This window comes from Falco naumanni, chromosome 2 (assembly GCF_017639655.2).
Source record: "Falco naumanni isolate bFalNau1 chromosome 2, bFalNau1.pat, whole genome shotgun sequence".
Lineage (NCBI taxonomy): Eukaryota > Metazoa > Chordata > Aves > Falconiformes > Falconidae > Falco > Falco naumanni.
The window spans coordinates 56730823-56750790 of record NC_054055.1 but is presented as its reverse complement, the minus strand read 5'-3'; the positions used below and the strand labels follow the sequence as shown (position 1 = coordinate 56750790).

The 19968-nt window shown below is 37.0% G+C and overlaps 1 protein-coding gene across 1 annotated transcript in view; it reads left to right on the top strand.

The window, feature by feature from the left end:
- ABCC4 (ATP binding cassette subfamily C member 4) overlaps positions 1 to 19968 on the top strand; it is a 159538-nt gene that overhangs the window by 27904 nt on the left and 111666 nt on the right. Inside the window, exons 7-13 of the mRNA XM_040584392.1 lie at positions 3437 to 3562; positions 6401 to 6650; positions 10412 to 10516; positions 14771 to 14860; positions 15221 to 15412; positions 16932 to 17026; positions 17133 to 17219. Coding sequence (XP_040440326.1) covers positions 3437 to 3562; positions 6401 to 6650; positions 10412 to 10516; positions 14771 to 14860; positions 15221 to 15412; positions 16932 to 17026; positions 17133 to 17219 — 945 coding nt within the window. The remainder of the gene's footprint in view (positions 1 to 3436; positions 3563 to 6400; positions 6651 to 10411; positions 10517 to 14770; positions 14861 to 15220; positions 15413 to 16931; positions 17027 to 17132; positions 17220 to 19968) is intronic.

The following is a 19968-nucleotide window of genomic DNA, read 5'->3' as shown; positions in this document are numbered from 1 at the left end:
TAAATGAGGAATATTTTTGTATTCCTTTACTGTGTAAGCATATACTTAGTGGTGTTACGCATTTTTCTTGCATTTGTATTCAGGGTGAATGAGTTCCTTCCAACTCTTTAGATAAGTAAAACTTTTTTTAGAGAGTTACTGTTGTTTTCAAGTTGTATTTTAAGACAGGTTTTCCAGAGATATTGAGACTTGCATTGCCATTGCATGGCTGGGTATATGGAGAGAGAGCTGATAATACATGATGAGACCAACTTGCAGACTTCTTTCTATTTGTAACCACTGTTACAGTCTTCAGTTGTTATGCTCACATGCTGTTTCTCAAATAATGAGCCATTCAGTGTTCTCTGTCAAATTATTAGTTTTTTATGACAAAATCTGTTTGTAGAACACTTCCTATGTATTCTTACATGTGCGTTTTCACTGCATGTGTAATATGCTTGCATAAGTATCAAGCTACTTCACTATTGGGGTTTTTTTGAGTTTTAATTTTTTGAGATTTTGAGCTTGGAGTCAGTAGTTAAAATACTTAGCGCTTAACTAGTGCCTTATCAGTCGTGATAAGCATTATTATCCCCATTTTACAGATGGGAAATTGAGGTACAAACAGATTAAGGGACTTGTCCAGGGTCAGACAACAAGGTGACAAAAACCTCTTCTCGAAGGTATGTATTTTAAAAGTTAATCAGTGGCAATGTAATGTTGTTTGGGTTTTCCCCCCATACATTAACAGCCACTTGTTTGGATGCAATGCAAGGGAAAGAATTTGTTAACCAGAAAAAACTTCCTCCTGTTTGTGTGTGCACTGATCTTTGTGATGAGAAATGTGCAGTGAACAGGAGGAGTTAATGGAAAAACTGAAATGGATTCCAGCACCATAATGATGAGTGTGTTCACATGGCAGTTGCTGGGAATCTGCATGGATTTAAGGAAATCAGCCTATGAAGAAGTAATTTAAGGATTAAAGCTTTTGCTAAAACCCAAGCACGCTCAGCGTGGCAGCTAATTTGTGCTATTGTTCAACATTGTACTTGTGACCCCATCTTGTAAACACATACATGTGCACCAGTTTCTGATGCAGGTGTTAGCTTCAGTGCTGTAGGAGTTTGCAGAAATGGGGTCAGTATCCTATGGAACATATATGCTGTACTATGCAGTATTGTTCTCTCCTGCACATGTACTAGAAGTTTTACAAAATACTCATGGCATAATACATTATTTGAGAAATAGTTCAATTACTAGACTGAAGACCATTTTATATCTATTTATTCACAAGAGCTCAACCCTTTCACTGCCTAGCCATGCAACTGTAATAGTCTCATTTAAAGCCCTATTTTTTTTTTAAAAAGAAAAATGGTGTGGAACTGTTGTGTCAGACATGATTAAACCCCACCAAATATGCTTCATGAAAGCAAAAAAGAATTCTGCAGCTTGCTTAATTTATAATGGCTATTAGTATCATAGAGGGGACTTCTCAGACACTTGAAGAATTTCCAGATTCTTTCCTATTGCACTTTTAAGCATGCTATGTGAGCATGTGTTTTCCAGTCGTCCTAATCTGCATATACTCTGAACTTAGTATTCTTAAAATTGGGGACACATTTTCCTCTTTTATTAAAATATCTTAAAATTGGGGGCACGTTGTAAATGGCCATCAGTGCACTGGAAGTCTACGTACTTTAAACCATCATATAGTATCTGTGAGACTGTGGCTTCTGGTATGTATGTACAAAATATGCTTTTTGCAATGTAAAGGAGTGTAACTTAAAAAAACCCAAACCCCCGCAAAACACAAAGAAAAATACACCCCATCCCCCACCTCTTGAACATTTTAAAGCAGTCTGAAAGAGGATGATAACTATGATAACATTTCAGCAGCAAAACTGAAAAATTGGTTTATGAGAACCATAGCCTTTTTGATTCACACCGTATAAAAAAAGAAACTTCAGTTAACTTTATTGAATTGTCTTCAACCTTCTGTTATCTGGAGATCGAGCCTGGAAGTTAAGTCTGAAAGGTGACTCATTTCAGAAGACTGCAGGTGAGAACTGTTGTTCTCTGCTGCAGAGACATAACAACATGTGCTAAATTTTGCCTTTTGCAGTGGTGATGTGTGTATGGGGAAGAAATGATGAATTTTTATATCCTTTGGGGAATTGTTTTTCTTTTATTGTTTCTTCTTGAAAAAAGAAGAGACTTAGCAAATATAATCTCATTCCATGTCAGTACAGTTGGCTTAGGCTAAGCTGTCTTAATAAGAAGCCTTGATTGTATTAGGGCCAAATTTCTAAATTTCTTTTGTTAGTTTTCTTGTATAAATATTTCTTAATACCCTGCTTCAGCCATCCCAACATTTATGGAACGCTGATTCTGAGAAGATTTTTAAAATGACAAACAGACGCTTAAAATTCTTTCTACTTAAGTGCTTTAAACATGGCTACTTCTTCCAGAGCATCAGAGAAATCTTACAGGGGGCGGTTAAGCCAACAAAACCAAGCACCCCTTCTAAAAGACCTTTTTTCTTTTTTTCATTTTTTTTTATTAAATATGATCTTTGAATCTTAACTTTCATTGGTATATACAAAAATAAGTAATTTAGTAGGAAAACATATGTTTTAGCAAAATAAGACCTACCATAGCTTACTATGTGCAAAGTATGTTTGTCTACATGAATGAATTCAGAATAGTAATGGGCTTTATTAGCATGGTTTATGCATTCATTACATGGCTTCTAACTTTCAGTGCTTTTTTCCCTCATTAAAACTGTGACTTTATGATTTAATTATATTTATATTTCCACTTTGTTCATCAGTGCAAATGTAATGTGGGACTAAAATAGATATATTTAGTGTTAATTACAATTCAGGCTTAAATATTATTTATTTATTAAACAAACCCATATCTAGATTAGCTCTCCTAAATTGTAGCTCATGTACTCTTACTAAGTAATCTTCGCTTCAACTAGAGTTAATCTTAAAAAGACACAAAGAGAGGCCAGTTTCTTTAACATCAAAAGAGCCTTATGAGAAAGGTTTTTATTTTGGCATTTCAAAACCATTTTTAGAAGTAATTTTTGGATTTTTGTTTAATTCTAAAATTAGTATTTGTAATTTTTTTTCATTTGAGGTTTTTTTTGGTACACAGATACGTTGTTTAAGGAATACTATGTGTTTGTGCAAGCCAATGTATAATTTTGAACATGAATGAACTCACAGTTCCCTGAGAATAGGGAATACCAGGAAGCCAGACATACTGAGGCTGTCTGCTCTGTATCAGCTTTTAGATAGTGTTTTAGGAAGACCCTTTAATGCAATTACAATTATATGAATTCTCTTTACAAGTAAAAGCAAAACTTTCATTAATACAAGTATGTTGTGTGATCATAAATGGTCTCTCTTCTTTTGAGAATCTGAGAATTTTTACTTTATGCTATTTACAGAAGCAAGACAGCTACCTTGACAGATGTCAGGATTAGGACCATGAATGAAGTCATAAGTGGTATGAAGATAATAAAAATGTATGCTTGGGAAAAATCATTTGCGGAACTTGTGAACAGTTTAAGAAGGTAATCCTGGAAAGATACAGCTTGTTATATGCTCTATATCTGTTTCCATTTTTTTACACGTCAATAAGTGCATTATTTTGTGCTTTGAAGTGCAATTTACTTGAACTTCTTGAGCTTTTCTTTTTTTAACCTTTCTATAGGAAAGGGAAGGAACTGAAATACATCCTAAAGGGATAGAAAAAGAAAAAAACCCTTTGATATTTATAAATTCTGGGGGTTTTATGCTTCCTTGCTTCCTTTTACGATTGTGTTTAAAAACAGTAACTAATATACTGTAGTAGTTTTAACAGCGTCATCCTCACAGTCCCTAATAGTGACTAATAGTTAGGAACTAATAGTAAGGAACCAATAAGCAGACCTTGCACTTTTGAGAAATATATGGAATCTGACTTTCTGTCCTAACTGATACCATCCTTCAGTAGTACTCTGCTTCCCTTTCTGCATTTTGAAGTATTGCTCAAGTCATCTGGGAAGGGTGGAGGAGGTAAAGACAGCAGCTCAGAAATTCCCTAGTTGTTGAACTGGCAAGGCCAGATGAGTTTGGTATCTTAAGACATTTTGTTTCACAAGTCTGTCAGCTTTTGATTGAAACTTATTATTAAATTCAGTTTTTCAATCAATATTTGTGCTTTTACTTGACATGTAAGAGCACTCAGTGCTAAAGAATAACTGTAGGAGTTCAGGTGCACATTTCTCATTTAATTTGCATTTTATGTCACTCTCCAGCATATGAGAGAGTAGAAGGTTGTTATCCTGCTGTAGATTCTCAGATTTTTAATTTTTTTTTAAATTTCTTCTATTTGGAATTCCTTTTTTTAAAGGATTTTTTTTACTTTACATCCATATGCAGGCTTGCAAACTTCCTAATGTTCCCTGAGACATCTCTTCCCAAACACATAATCCTTTCTTCCTTGAGATTATAGGTTCCGGTGATGATTGAGTGTTCTTGATTGATTGAAAGTTCTACTCTCGCATGTAGCCAGAGAGGATATTTCTTTATTGAAAGCTTCCTCAATGTGTGTATTCACATTGCTAAACTTTAGATTTCCAAGTTCAGCACCTCATTGGGATGAGAGGCTTCCTTTTTAATGATGGGAGAGAAATAAACTCTTCCAAAACACATTTTGATCCCTCTTTCGTTACTTTAACTGCACTGTGGAAAACTGTAGTTAAAATTCTTAAATTCAGCCAGGTGATTTATTGCCCAGTATTTCCACAGTGGCCCTTGGCAGTTGCTAAGATGACATCTGAACTCTTCCGCTGCTCTTTTTCCTGTGGCTGTCCATATTAGTTTCCTTTTATATAACTTGGTTTCTTCAGACAGTGTAATATATTATATACAGTCTGCGGGTAGGCTGTAATTTATCTGATATTTATGGAGACTAGCACAAAGAACTTGCTAATTATCCACAGATAGTGAGAGGATTATTAAGGATTATTAGAGGGTGGGAAAAGAGTTTCATCCAGGATTGTAGAATTAATTGAATTAGACCCAGTTCAAATAGTTTACGTACAAATGTTCTTTCACTGTACTCTGGAGACCAGAGATTGTGAGCCCTTAAGCTGAAAAAAAGAAGTCTTTTTTTTAAAAAACTCTTTGAAAGTCTGTCAATTCAGCCAATTTGGCAAGTATAGTGGGAAAGTTGCTTAATTAGTTTTCCAGTAGTGCATCCTGGATCCTTCTCTCCATTAAGGGAGGATTTAATTTACTTCAAATTGTATAATCATAACTTGAGCTTGTACTCTTAGTATATAGTTCCAAGTGGAAGCTAATCAAAATGATCAGGGTTTTCCCTGATAATTGTCAGAATACTGCAAAGAGAAATTAGGAATTGTTTCAGTATTTTATATTCTGTATTATTTCAAGCAGATAAAATTAGAATATATGGGGAAGCAGTAAGTTATGGCTCTCTTGATAAAGAAAATAAATTATTTTAATAGAAGTTAAGCCTGATGGCATCCACATTGTAGATAGTGCAGTAATGTTTTGAGGATTGGACTTGATGAGTTATTTAGAAGTGGAAACTGAAATTTAACTGAAGTGGAAATTGAGAACATATGCATCAGCAGCTTTTCACTTGCTGGAGGGAGACTTGTCTGCCCATGCATTATTTCAATCACTATTTAGCTTGAATGATGGCTGGTAGAACAATTGGCCTCACAGATCAGTGTTTTCTGAATTATGAACCAGAATTCCTACAGCAAAAGAAGCCAGGAGCAAGGTCCAAATTGGGAAGGATTTAGACTGAGATCAAAGGAAATACTGCAAATCCTGTGATCCAGCTTGAGGAGCAGCAGTTGAATAATAGCCATGGGTGAAGTCTTGATCATTTGGAAGTTGCCCTGTTTTTTCAACTGTAGAATATGTGTTGATCTTATCAGGAGTTTTGTGACTGAACTCTACTGGATTTTGATATGGAAAGGATAAGGAGTTTGTGGATTCTTGGCCTTTATACAGAGGTTTTCCCCTCTTTGCTCTTGTATAGAAGGCAGAAAGGTTCAAAGCAGATTAGAATCTGGATTAAAATACTAGTTTTACCAAAGAAGGAAAACCGGGTATTTTTGTTTTCTGTCTCTGAAAAATAATTCTTTTCTCTATCTATTAAGATATTAAATATAATAATTTTCCCCACACAATTTCTAAGCCTTTTAAATTCCCTTTTGTTATTTACCATATAACATAGTTTCTTTACAGTTCTTTACATATGAGTTGGAATGGTGTAAGGGGAGGAGAAAGGATATAAAATAAAATACTGAGAGTGGTTTTCCCTCATCCTATTGTTGAGGGCAACTGTAATGAGAGAAGTTGATGTGTTTGTTTATATTTTGCATTTTTAGGAAGGAGATTGCCATGGTTATGAAAAGCTCCTACCTTCGAGGACTGAACTTAGCCTCTTTCTTTGTGGCAAGCAAAATAACAGTGTTCATGACTTTCATGGCATATGTACTACTTGGCGAGGTTATATCTGCAAGTCGGGTGTTTGTTGCAGTGTCCCTGTATGGTGCAGTAAGACTGACAGTAACTCTGTTCTTCCCTGCTGCTGTTGAGAGAGTATCCGAGGCAGTGGTTAGCATACGACGAATCAAGGTATGGTTATTGATTTGAATGATATGTGGATTTCTTCTCTTATTCTAACATTGTTTTAATGCCACCAACATAAGCAGCCTTATTTTAGTTTTGCAATTTAGGATTTTTAATGAAATAACGTATTTTGAAAACTGAATTTGTTGCTGTTTATGCATGTACAAAACCATAGCATGCACTGTAGGGCAGGCTGGAATGTAGGAGAAAAGTGTACACGCAAAGAGATGGTGTAGACATTTTTGAAGAGGAACACACGTACAGATAAGCAGGTATGTTGTGATTGGGAGTTGGAGGACAAAGCAGGCAGATGGGAGCTGTAGGATTCATATTCCATGTGCACTACACCGCACTGTCAGCTATGGAGGACAGATGTGAGCCCTAGTGTCTTGTGGCTACTTTCAATACTGGAGTGCAGACTCAAATTCAGTAAGGGTGAACATGAGTAATTCTGCTGGTTTTGGCAGATGGACTTCATTTTGTTTGGTTTGCTGCGTTTAGTATGAGTGTGAATAAAATAATCATGTTTGCTGTATGTCCGAGTACTTTAGCATAAATGGCAAGAGCAAAAGTCTTAAATGCAAAATGCATTTTGAATTTAAAACTTAAAAAAATCCCAAATTGTCAGGTTATTGAAATACAGAATTAAAGCATGCCAGGCATTTCAGAACTTAATTTTGCAAAAATCCCAGGTTAATCTTGTCTAGAATAGAGAAAACAAACATGTTAGATGTCATAGTGTCACTATGCCATTTGTTGATGAAAGTAGCTAAAAATGTCCTATTTTATTTACTTCTCCATATGCTTGAATATAATAATTCAGGTTTTTTGTTGATAAATTTTCTACTTGTACTGTCTGCACAAAAACCTATGTATTAAGCAGGTAATCTTTGCACTTCAAAGAAGCATATTTGTAAAAGTTGATGCACATGAAGTTAGAAAAGGTTAATGTGTGAAAATTATGACCACAGCAATATTGTAGGCATTAACATTTATTATTACTGTTTAAACTGTGGGATGGGAAAGAAGTGCTGGGCTATTTCATGTTGCACACTGTCACTTCTGTACTCTCGTATACCCTGTGTCTAGCTGCAGGGCAGTGCTCTTTCAAGGGATCTTTCAAGCTGTGCAGGTTGAGAGGCATCGATGGCGGAAAAGGATGCCTTAGGAACAGAATGGGACTTGACCAGAGTTAGTGACACTAGGTTCCTTGTTTTTTCCTCATGTCTCTGTTTCCAGCATTTCCTAGTGGTCACATGATCTTGCTTCTGATAGTTGGCTCCAGCTCCCTTGCACTTAATGATTCCTTGAGGATGCTCCAGAATAGAGGTTCACTGGACAAAGGATTGTCCTAATCGATCTGTAGCATCCTCAATGCCACCATTGACTTTTTAGATTCCATTTCTCAAACTGTTTCAGGGTTGGACATTTTACTACTGAATGACAAGGTGCTTGCTGACCAAAGATGTGTTATTGAAATGGAAATACAAGTTGGAAAGGAATTAGGAGAAGAGAGTAGGAACCACATAAAAAATTATTAAGATGATGGCTAGGTATATTTGAGTAGAACTGAATTATTATTATTATTTTTTTAAGAAGGTGCTTTCTCTTAGATTTTGTAGAACAAGTGAGGTTTCTGCACTGATCTTAAAGTACACTGAGATGGAGAGAAGGAAGCAGGAGATTCTATGCTTCAGGTGACAATAAAGAACAGTAGTCAGATGGAAAGTAGTAGCTTTTCCTCCATAATCATACGTACATAAGAACTGTGTGGCAAAAAGAATAATGGTCTCCTTATTGTGGTTTTCACGTAAGCTGTCTTTTCTGAGCTAGTCTGAGACACATCTGAGAGCTAGTCTGCATCTTTTCTTGAAGCTTATTCATGCTTTTGTGGCGGAGCGATAGGCCCAAGGTCCTCTCGTGAAACTAGGTGAGAGTGGTTGTTTCTGCCGACGTGCAGAAAAGAGGGTAAGTTTCAGCTGGGTACAAAGGATACAGGTTTCTCTTTCAAAGACACAGTCGTAGCTCAAGCTAATACTTGCTTCTCAGCATCCTGTGGATGGTAGCAACTTTATTTTTCTCTGCATGAAAGATTATTAAGTACAAAAAGAATGGAAAAATGTTTTAAGGGAACTTAAAAGAGTCTCTAAGGCTTAAGTTATTTATTGCATGAGGAAGTTTTATTTCTAGTGTTCATTTTTTCCCACGCTGTTTAGAATTCATAGTGTTAAACTGTAGAAATTTTTTCTTCATTTGTACTAGCTTTATTTGAAATCTTCCATATGTGATACAGTAACGTTTTTTAGTTAAATGGTTAGCTAGGATTATACCTGGAATAAATGTAACTGCTAGAGAGAGAAATTCCTGGTAAACGCAGAAACAATGGGAGTCTGATGCCTTGCTTGTAACTGCTGTGGTATTCAGCCATCATCTAAGTCTAAATCACACTTCTGAGGCCTTCTCTCAAGACACACCCCCCAGTACTGATTTAGGCTGTCCTAGGAATTTCTTTCCGACCCTGCCACTCTTTTATTCTGAGTTCTCTTCTACACACATTAGCCATTTGGGCCTTCCTATCTAAAACAGCACTCAGCAGTATTCACCTGGCCAGAGAGCTCAGGCATGTGTGGCTTTACACTTTTGCCCTTCGGTTGAGATATGTGTATACATGCATTGAGTTTGCAGACTGCTGCATTAAAATGCTTGACTTCTCACTGTTCTCTGAAATCATACCCGCCAGCTGGAGTTTGAGCAGTACCTCTGCCTGTTAACACCTAGCAGCACTCTTCCTGCCCTCCCATGGGTCCTGGCATCTTCCTTCTGCTTCTTCTTAGTTACTGACTTCTGTAAGTCTTCACTGGCTATCTCATAATCTGCAGACTGTTAGCTTAGTACTTGTTAAATAGTCTAGGCTTCTAAGATCAAGACCATCCTTCTTTTCTCAAAATACTGTCTGCTAGAGCCCATTTAAGGTCTTTGTGCTCTGTGATTCAGAGCACAATAGAATTTTTCTGGTTTTGTCTTAAAATTGTGGTAACTGTTATCCTTGAAAGTTTTCTCTAGAATTTGCCCCTTGCCTTTCTAAATGTGTTTGAGCTATTTAAAACATAGCATCAGGCAAGGTGTGCTAGAAGTATGGCTGTGGTACAAAAGTGCACATTCATGCAACTTGAAGGAAATGTTCTCTGACCGGGATGTAATGTACAGTAGTGAAAGTGCAGTGAAGCAGTTATGCAGATGTAAGCAATTTTTTTTTTGTTGATTCCATGGACTTTAAAAGGAGGAGAGGTTCAGATAGTTTTCCACAGCCTTTTTGTTGCTTGAAGAATGCTTAATGAGGACAGTAGATGGCTCATCATTCTTCCAAGCAAAACAATGTAAGCCTTTACCGTCAACAGTGGAATGATAAGGTGTTGCATTGAGGGTTTCACCTTTTCTGCCTGGGAAGAAGGTGTAAAACAATTGCAAGATTTGTCAGTGTTTCAAGGAAAAGATAGAGTGGGTTCTTAAAGTCTGTTTGATTCAGGATCAGAGTTCTGTATTAAATCTGCACTTCTGGTCTTTTTGCAGCGGGGTACAGTTAGCTAGTTAGAGGTAACTGTTGAAGAAGTTGTGCATTGCTTTGGAAATATAATTTCTTGATCAGTTTGTGGTTGGTTTTTTTCCTCCCATAATTACTGTTCTGTATGTTGCTGTCAAAAACGTGCTTGGGTTCCTTTCCCATTCTCAATCTCACATTAGGCAATATCCTGTGCTTTTATTTGCAGAACTTTCTGATACTTGATGAGGTCTCACACTTCGAGCCACAGCTGCATGGTGATAATAAGAATGTCATTCTTGATGTTCAGGATTTGACTTGCTATTGGGATAAGGTAAATTTACTTCTACTAAATGTAAAGTATATTGGTGCTGCCGGCATTGTAAGTGTAAAAAACCAGTATGTCTATGTACAGTGTTCTGATGTTTTGTATTCCACCTTTTGTGTATGGGAATCTTTTTAGTACGTTAAGCTATCTCTGTAGAAATGTACTGCAGACACTTATCAAGTGCATCTTAAAATTCAGAATATTATACAAAATGAAAATCTGTGCATTTCTATGTGAAAATAACTCTTGTTACTCAACAATGTTGTATTGTAGCTGAGATACGTTGGAATTAAGGACAGACAGCACAGTAAGGTGGGCCTTAGCACGTGGGTTTTTTTCTGTGAACTGAATGCTGATCGGTCTATTGGAACCAGTACAATATTATACTCAGATTTGGAAGCTTTAGAATCTAGTCTCCAGGTATTTGTTACTCCATGTATTTTAATTAAGACTGTTCAGCTACAAATTTTCCTCTGTTTAAAATGCACCAAACCCACCAAAATTACTAGAAAAAGGGACAATACGCAGGTGGTAAATCTACTCTGTATCCTTTCCTGTAAGAAATGCAAAAGCTGACTGTTCTTTCTGTTTGGAAACTGGAATTGCAATGGAAAGCAGCAATTTGTGGTGAATTATTGGAGCTATTACGAGCTGCCAGTATGCTTGCACAGGGGAGGCTCCAGTCTCAGTAAGAAATGCTGGAAGCTCTAAAAATGAATTTTGCATATAAATGTAACGCAAAGAAGACGTCACGTATTTCCCTTTATATACCCTCTTCCCCTACCTGTGCTGTGTCCCAAGGAAGATAGAACTACTACTACTACTCAGCTACAAAAGAAAATTGCTATATTATTGTGCTTTATTTTCTCAGTTATCTCTGTGACATAAACCTTTCTGAGGCATTGAACAAATTTTTAAAAATCAGTGTACATGAAAAACTTAATGGTGAATATATTATAATGCAAAATGGAATGTATTTATTAGTCTGTTTTCTTCCCAAACCAACATCGGTACCACTGTTAACAGTTTATAGGAAATGGTTGCATAATATGCCCATAAAATACGACCTTTTTTTTTTTGTTCATTGTTTACATTGTAAAAAAGCAGGGCAGCATGACTGGAATTACTGGTTTCCTTTCTTTCAATTTAAAAAACCCTCAAACCAACAAACTAGCCACAAAACTGTTAACGTAATTTTCACTTTGGTGTTTAATTGCAGTGTGCATGGGAGAACAGTTCTCCCAGAACTATTAAGAGCTGCTCCGAAATTATATACTCTTACAATGATGCAAAATAGTTTTATAGAATTGCTCACTGAAAATGAGTTCTGAGAGAAAGGAGTTACAAAAGGAATAATAAAAATATGCTGTCCTTTGTCAAGGAAGTAACTTAGCTTGGTACCCTGACCAGGTTTCCCAAGACTCTTTGCATATTTCTACAGACACTGTACAGGTGGATGATATTTTTTCATTCTTACAGATTGTGTGCCAAAAGAGATACTGAAAAAAAATAACAACTCACAAACCCAGAATCACTGGAAGTAAAAAAGGGATTATTAGCTAGACTTTTAGGAAAACAACCTAACGTGGTGTATTACAATTTATCAAAAGATAAACAAAACCAATTAATTTATGGTCACAGTCTTGTTTTACTCAGGCAAGTATTATCTTGAGTCCCACAGGCTAGTCTGATACCAGCATGGAACTACAGATTCTTCAGTACGGGTTTTTACTGATGTGCCTTGAGTTTACAGAACAGTCTGTCTGCACAACTGAACAACTTCAGATTTAAAATTCAAGCATTTGAACAGAGGCCAAATTCATCCCTTGTAATTTTAGTCACTTAAAGAGCCTAAGTAGCATAGTACTTCTGTGCAGTATATGATCTCTGTATCCCTCAGATGGAATGAATTGCTTCTTTCTCTTGACTGTAGGACATGTAAGGTCTGCCCAAGCTCACCTAAGGAGTTACTGTCCCTTCTTCCTCACAGGCTGTGTCTCTGTACCCTCCCTTGTTGCTGGTGGTAATGCTTGTATGTACGACCTCGTGATGAACCAGTTCAGAGGGATAAAGCAATAGAAAATGAAATCCTTTCAATGTGATTTGCTTTCTGGTAGCTGAATGCTGTGAACAACTCACCTGCCAGGTTAGGCAAGAACAAGTGGCAGAAGAAGGGAAGTGAAAGACACAGACAGTTGACAGGGCAACAGGGGAGCTGAGACATTTGTGGTAATGAGCTGCAGATTATTAGTCTGTGCTCTAAATAAAGTGCCTCAGTTTAGTGCCTAAAAATAGGTGTGATGAGTTCAGGACAAATTGTCTTTAATTATAAGGAATGCTCTTCTGCAAAAATACTGTGCCCCTTAGGTATTTGTGATCATGCTGTGTGCTTGCATTACTACATTTGTATAGGGGCTGTGATATCTTACAATACTGCTTTAATAGGGTAATAGTTTAAAAACTTTTTTGAATTTTTCTGTAATGTTTTTAGGCTGTTATAGTATCTTTTTTTAAAAAACTGAGTGTGACAGGAAATATCCGTGTGCTCTTGTGAGTACAGAAGCACAACCTCAAGAGGTCTGAGGAAGAGCCTGTGTGTCTGAAGGTTTATTTACTTATTCCATATAGACTAATTGATTTAATAAGAGATATTTTTTCTTCCTACAAACTTTGCATTAAAAAAAAAAAAAAGTTTTCGCTGCCATAAGTTGGTAGGGTTCCCCAGACCTTAGTGCTACCTGAGCACCTGAACTGTGTACTCTGGACTAAGAAATGAAATTCATGGTAAACTGCTGACTGGGACAGGAGTGAAGAAAAGGAAAAAAGCCTCGTTGATGCCACCTTGTGGAAATTAATAATAGCAACAAAAGTAGTTTTGCAGAGTTGCACAACTTAGCAAGGTTGTGTTCTGACAGTGTGACTCTGACTTTATGTGAAGACTCTGATGCTTCTTTGAGGTGGGAGCTGTGATAGGGGATGTGCAGCGTTGTGCTCTGGGTATGGTGCTGTCTGAATATTTCTCCTGGCATGAGTGGACATGTGCATGCTAGGCTCAGCTCTCCCAGCCATCATAGGGGGGAGATGCATACAGGGTGGATGCTGTACCCATGTCTCTCCAAAATAATTTGAAATTGGTTGCAAGCTTCCACTTCTCACAGTCCCAGAACTTGGTCATGCAGCATCTTTCAGGCAACGTTAGGTGGTGGCCTCTTCAGCCTCTTGAGCTTCAAAGGGTGGCTGGAAATTGTAAGCAGTCTGCAAGCTGTTAAGAGGTAGACTAGATGTTCTTCACCTTGTTCTTCTTTCTTGAAGCTTAAGGCTGGAGTTTCATTTTGTCCTTTAATAGAAATACTTTTTTTTTTTTTTAATGCATATATTTTCCTGTTTGCATTTTAGTGCCAGTCATGCTTAGTGTGGTCTAAGATGCATGTAAAGGCAGATCCTGTCACACGGGTGTTTTGCCTTAATGAGAAGGAGCTGCACCAGGAATTGCAGTTTAGCATAGCTATTAAGGACATGAGTATCCTTTCTTTTCACAAGAAATAGGCATTTTTACAGCCTTGGTAGGAGAGGTGCAAAATACGTTGGGAAGTAAGCTCTTACCAGTAATGTAACATAAAGGATAGGCATACTAAAAAAGAGTATTAAACAAACAATCTTAGGGTACTGTATTTTCATATAAATAGCCCAGTATGTCGGCTGCAAAAAGTCTCTTGAGAATCCATGATATACAAGATGAAGTTATGTAAAATCAAACAGCATTTTTCTATTTTCACTTCGGATAGAGGTTTGACTGGAGGAAACACAGAGCTGACTTTCCCGGGGTTCCGAGAGACCTTCAGTTTCCCCTTTTTCCAGCATTTGTCCAGCCGCTCAGAGTTGCTGAGCATGCTGTTCTGGGGCATGAATACCAGTGCGATGGCCAGCAGAGAGCTTCTGTTTCCAAGGCTGGCACCCCAACCTTGTGCTGAGCTGCAGTGAGGATGCATGGGCTTTGAGGAAGCACCGCTTCTGCTGCCTTTGGGTTCCTTATTCCTTGAACACTGTTTTAGCTGTGTTACTTACTTGTGGTGAAGGATCAGGGTCTTTCAAAAGTGTTTGTGAATTACTGAAGAGGCAAACTGTATGCCTGAAAATATGGTGGGCATACGGGTTGCTAATTTATTGTGATTTATGTGTATTGTTCTCTGTTTCTAAAGAGTTGTTTTGATGATGCCTGTTTCATTACTGAGGAAGCCTAACTTTTTCTCAAATCCGTAGAATTCAGAAAGCCCGGCACTTCAACAACTTTCATTTACTGCCAGACGAGGGGAATTATTGGCTGTAATTGGTCCTGTTGGAGCTGGAAAAGTAAGTCTTAATGTTTACTCCATTCTTTGGGGGTTTTATGACTCTACTAAACGTGACTAGAAGCTTGAAAATGTATAGTTCCTTTCTGTGTATAATGCAACACTTCACATCAAGATACTGGCATTCGAGAAGAGCAGATGTCCTTGGGGTGGGGAGGAGGTGGTTTGGAGCTAAACAGTACTGTACGTTTTGTATGTTGCTTCTAGGCTGCATGCAAAGGGTACTTGTGCTCTTCTGCTGTTAGCAGTAGTTTGAGTGACAGGGTGAAATAGGTCATCGTGCCAGTAAACGCTACTTGGTCTCTGTGATGTCCATAATGCAATCAAACTTTTCAATTTTCATTTTTTTAATCTTTTCCAGTCTTCACTCTTAAGTGCAGTGCTTGGTGAGCTGCCTAAAGACAAAGGTTTGATAAATGTTACTGGAAGAATTGCCTACGTTTCTCAGCAGCCTTGGGTATTTTCTGGTACAGTAAGAAGTAATATACTGTTTGACAAGGAATATGAGAAAGAAAAATATGAAAAGGTTTTAAAAGTCTGTGCTCTTAAAAAGGTATGGTTTTCTCTTTTTGTGTTTTATTTTCACAACCTTTTTTTTTTTTAGTATTCTTTCAGACTTGTGGTATGTGTTGCAAAATATGTAAATTGATTATTTATATCATGTAAAACAAATTCTGTCACTGAACAGAAATACGTGTAATTACTTTCGATATCTGTAAGCACATTCTTGTAATTCCTAAAACTTTCACTAGAGGGGGTTGTAGCTTATGTGAGAGACAGGCAAATTTGGAAAAAGCTATTGCCAGTTATTTAATTTCATAATCACATTTAGCCCTTTTTGCTGGTACTATGGTAGTGTGTGTTTAAATGTAATAAAAGGTGGAAAACAAATGATCAAGCTAGCGCTATTTATGACTTCCATTTTGTAAATATCCTACATAATTTCTTTAAAATAAATATCTCTTACATCCTGTAATACGTATTACTAACTGCTATCAAAAGAACTTTAATGCTGTATATTGGAGAACTTGCTGAGCCCAAGCAGTCTTATGAAAAAAATATTTTTGAAAAGTCTGTGTGCAAAGGAGTTTTTAATTTGAGATATAGAAGATGATTAAGCCAGATTTGTGAAGAAACAGACATTTTGCTTGGCAGCTAAAAAGGTTTTTATGCAACATGTTACAATATTCCTGTCAGCAGTGACACAGGTGAAAAACAGATGGTGACTGTGATGAAATTTTTTTGCAAGGTTTTTACACATGGTACATAGAGTTTTAATATCTCCTGCTGATATTCAGTCATATGCTGTTGTCTAAACTTAAGATTTTAGTGACTTTAAAAGACAGCAAGCTGCATTTAAAAAAAACCCCACTTCATATTTGATGGCAGATTTCCTTTCATAGATTACTTTCAAATATATGTATCTTACAAAAGCTGTGAATAAGCCTTTGGAATACGTTTTATAGCTTAATATAAAACTTCTGGTTTTGCTGAATAGGAAATACAATATGACACAGAATGCCATAATTTTTTCCTAGTACTCATAGTCCCAAGCCCAGTTAATTAGCCAAATTTCTGTGATGAATGTTGTGGTTATTTCTCTTGGATACATTGCAGTAAGAATAATACAGTTCTTAGGGACATTGGCAAGATAATTTGCTGATAATACTGTTTTATTTATTGTGACAGTTCATGTTGTCATGACTTCAGAAAATCAAACTAAAAATTATGTATTTTTTACTAGAACATGATTTTCTGAATCACCAGCAAATGTTCCTTGTAACACTAAGAACAGTAGTGCACTTCCCTCTGGCAAAGCTGTAGAAAAAGTGAACTTTAAGATCTCACGTATTTCCCCTGCTTTCTTAATTATCTTTTGCTGAAGGTACAAAGTCATAAAGTAACTGTGGATATTTCATTTAGTTATAAATCCCTGTATTTTAATGTGAGATGATAAATTAATACTTTTCAAATAAGAAAACATTATGTTGAAGCATCTTTGTCGGTCTTTGAAGTTAAAATGATTATAAATAAATAAATAAATCTTGTTATCTGTTCTTTCATGTTCACAGGACTTGGAGTTATTAGCAAATGGTGACCTAACAGTAATAGGAGATCGTGGAGCTACACTGAGTGGGGGACAGAAGGCCCGTGTAAATCTGGCCAGGCTAGTGTTTTTTTCTGTTTCTAAAATTTACAAATTGTCAGACTTTAGTGACCAAAGGAAACAAATGCAAGACTTTGTGAAACTAACTTTTCTTTAAACCTTTTAGAGCTGTGTATCAGGATGCAGATATCTATCTTTTGGATGATCCGCTGAGTGCAGTAGATGCTGAAGTTGGAAGACATTTGTTTGAAAAGTATGTTACTGCTTTATTTTAATTTAAAATGCAATTGTTATCTTCTATTTCCTTACAGAAAAACTTGAGAAGGCATTTTTGGGAAGATGGGTCTCTTCACAAAGCTTAATGCATTTACTTTCTGCATTTATTTTTATGTGTTTGGAAGACACACAGGGGGTTTTTTCCTGTGTGTTTCTTTCATTTCATTCTTTATCTTTAAAAGGCCTGTAAAAGTTTGTTTTGAAGATATTATAATTAGAATTATTCTTAAGGGAATATGTGCCATTTTCTTGAGGAAAATGTCAGATTTTATACATGAGTATTGGGGCTTATGAATATTGGGTTTTATGAATATTAGTAATGAGTGAAAAATAATACAGGGCAGGTTTTTAAACAACTTCTTAGTTTGCTGCAGCTTTATTTGTGTAGGAATAAGCACTTCATTCAAGTGGCTAAAGAAAAGCACAGAACTGTCTTAGATTCTTGAGTGATTTTGCATTTTGGTTCTTGAATGGTTGACATTTCTCTCAGGTAGGTGAAACAGGGAACCGTGGACTGCAAAGTAGACTATGGAGAGCAGAAATAGAGGAGAAGAGAAAGTATAAGCTTACCATGAAAGAGGTAATGGACCTTCCTCCATTCCTGAAGAAATAGGAGAGGATTCATTAAAAGTCAGGTTCCCTTCTCGATAAATTTCCTTTTCTCCGTCTCTCTCTCCTTTCAAATTGCCTAATCTATGGCATATAGTGAGTAGGAGCATAACCCAGTTATTCCCAGCCAGTATTTCTTCCTTGCTTCTTCATAGCCTGTCAGCCTAGAATTTATTAGAAGTAGAAGGAAAAACTCCTGTTGACTGAATTCAGTGGGCTTTGGTTGAAGCCTTAAATGAGAGCATTTTCTTGAGCATACTTACATCCTTTAAATTCCATGCTCCAAATACATGAATTAACCCTCTTCTGCACCCCTAGACAATCATAAAAACTTGCCTTGCAGAAATGGTTGCAGAATTTGTGTTGACTAGCATTGCATGTGTGTTCTTTTTCCCTGTGCGGTGAGGAAGCTTTTAGTATCTAAATTTGAAAATTGTACATCCTATTGATGTTTGCAGTTTCAGATCTAGAGATCACTCTGAAACCCATCAACGTTTTGCTTATTTTATTGATTTCTTCAAATGGCTACTGTTTGTTTCCATCAGCCACTACAGAGTAAGAGTTTTATGATGCATAGGCTTTATGTTCATTATTCTGTGCAGGATCATTTTTACCTGCCACAATTGATAGATGGATTTCATTACTTCTGTAGTTCCCATACTCTTATCAAATTCCTTTAATGCTTCCTGTTGAAGCTGTCTAGGCTTTAGCTGCTGCTTTTCTGTTTCTGCCCAAGATTGCTCTACAACTTCAGCATCTGACTGTATCAGTGCCTGAGTTGTGAAGGTTCATCCACCTGAGCTGTTAACCTGTCTCTCCCTGAAGTCTTAAGGTCTTTTTGCAAACAAAAAAACAGGAAAGTAAACTAGTGCCTTGCAAAGGAGGTCAGGCTGCCACTTTGATTTGTGCTGCATTTTCTGTGAGCTGTGACACTGGAGGCATCTACATCTAAATCTGCAGAACTGGAAGTCTGGATTTTTGTACATGCAGAACCATAAAGGAGCTAGAAACCATTGCTCTGCGAGCACAGCATATGTTTTGCTGAGAAATGTGTAGAGATAAGGAGGAATAAGGAGATTATCTCAGAGAATTTGAAACTCAGAAAACTAGCTGGGGTTCTTCCTTCACTTCCATTTACTCTTCCTCCCCAACTCTAGATCAGTTTGAGCAAAACAGATAAAAGTAGAATGAAAGCATTTTGTGGAGAAGATGAACTGGGCGGAGCAGTAGTGGCAAGGAAAACTGAGCAATGCCTCCTCCTTGTTCACGATCTTAAGGGAGGGCTTTTTTGCAAACAGAACTTGTCTTCTGAGGCCTTCGTGTCAGCTGTAAAAGGTGCTGGGTGTAGTTGGGAGACTGTTACATTCAGTAGCTCGCTTTGGAAAAAAAGCAGAGCATTGTTCTTTAATGCTTCCTGAATAGTGCTAGAAATGTGAAGAAGAGAGAGAGCATTTGGGCAAGAATGATTCCTTAGAACATGGTGCTAAGGAATGTCCGAGACACCACTTCATGCAAGCTGCCCCCAGGAGTCCAAACCGCGAGGCATAAAACAATGGATGAGATGGAAGAAACAGGATTATTTAACAAGAATCTGAAGTGGATATTGTTCAGTTCACTCGCTCTCTTTTTTTTTCTTTTGTGATTTTATATTAATGTTTCATTTTTTTAGAAGTGTCTAGTCTGTTTGCATCAAAGATAGGTATTTTCCTAGTAATTCCCCAAAGTTGTGGTCTGTGGATGGCTGGTTCATTACATTTGCTGCTTCTCTCGGTTCTGTTCAGCTACTGCAGTAAATGTTGTAAAATATAGAAATACTTTTCACATGAGAAAGAATGCGAGTAGCACAGCTCCAGTGGGAGAACAGTCCATGATATTATTAATAAGGGATTGTGTCTCTCAAGAATTTCTCCATAATACAGGCAAGTTGATCTGTGGATGATGGAGCAGATAAAGCCAGTTTTCCAATGAGTTCCTCTGTCCTGGTCAGATTCCATGGTGCCTAGTAAGGTATAAACTGGAGATTCCTTGTTTTTGTGAGTTCTCTTGATAGTTAACAGTAGGCATGCTTCAGCCTTTTCCCAGTGAGGGGGCACCAGTATAGTTCTATGTTTTTGCAT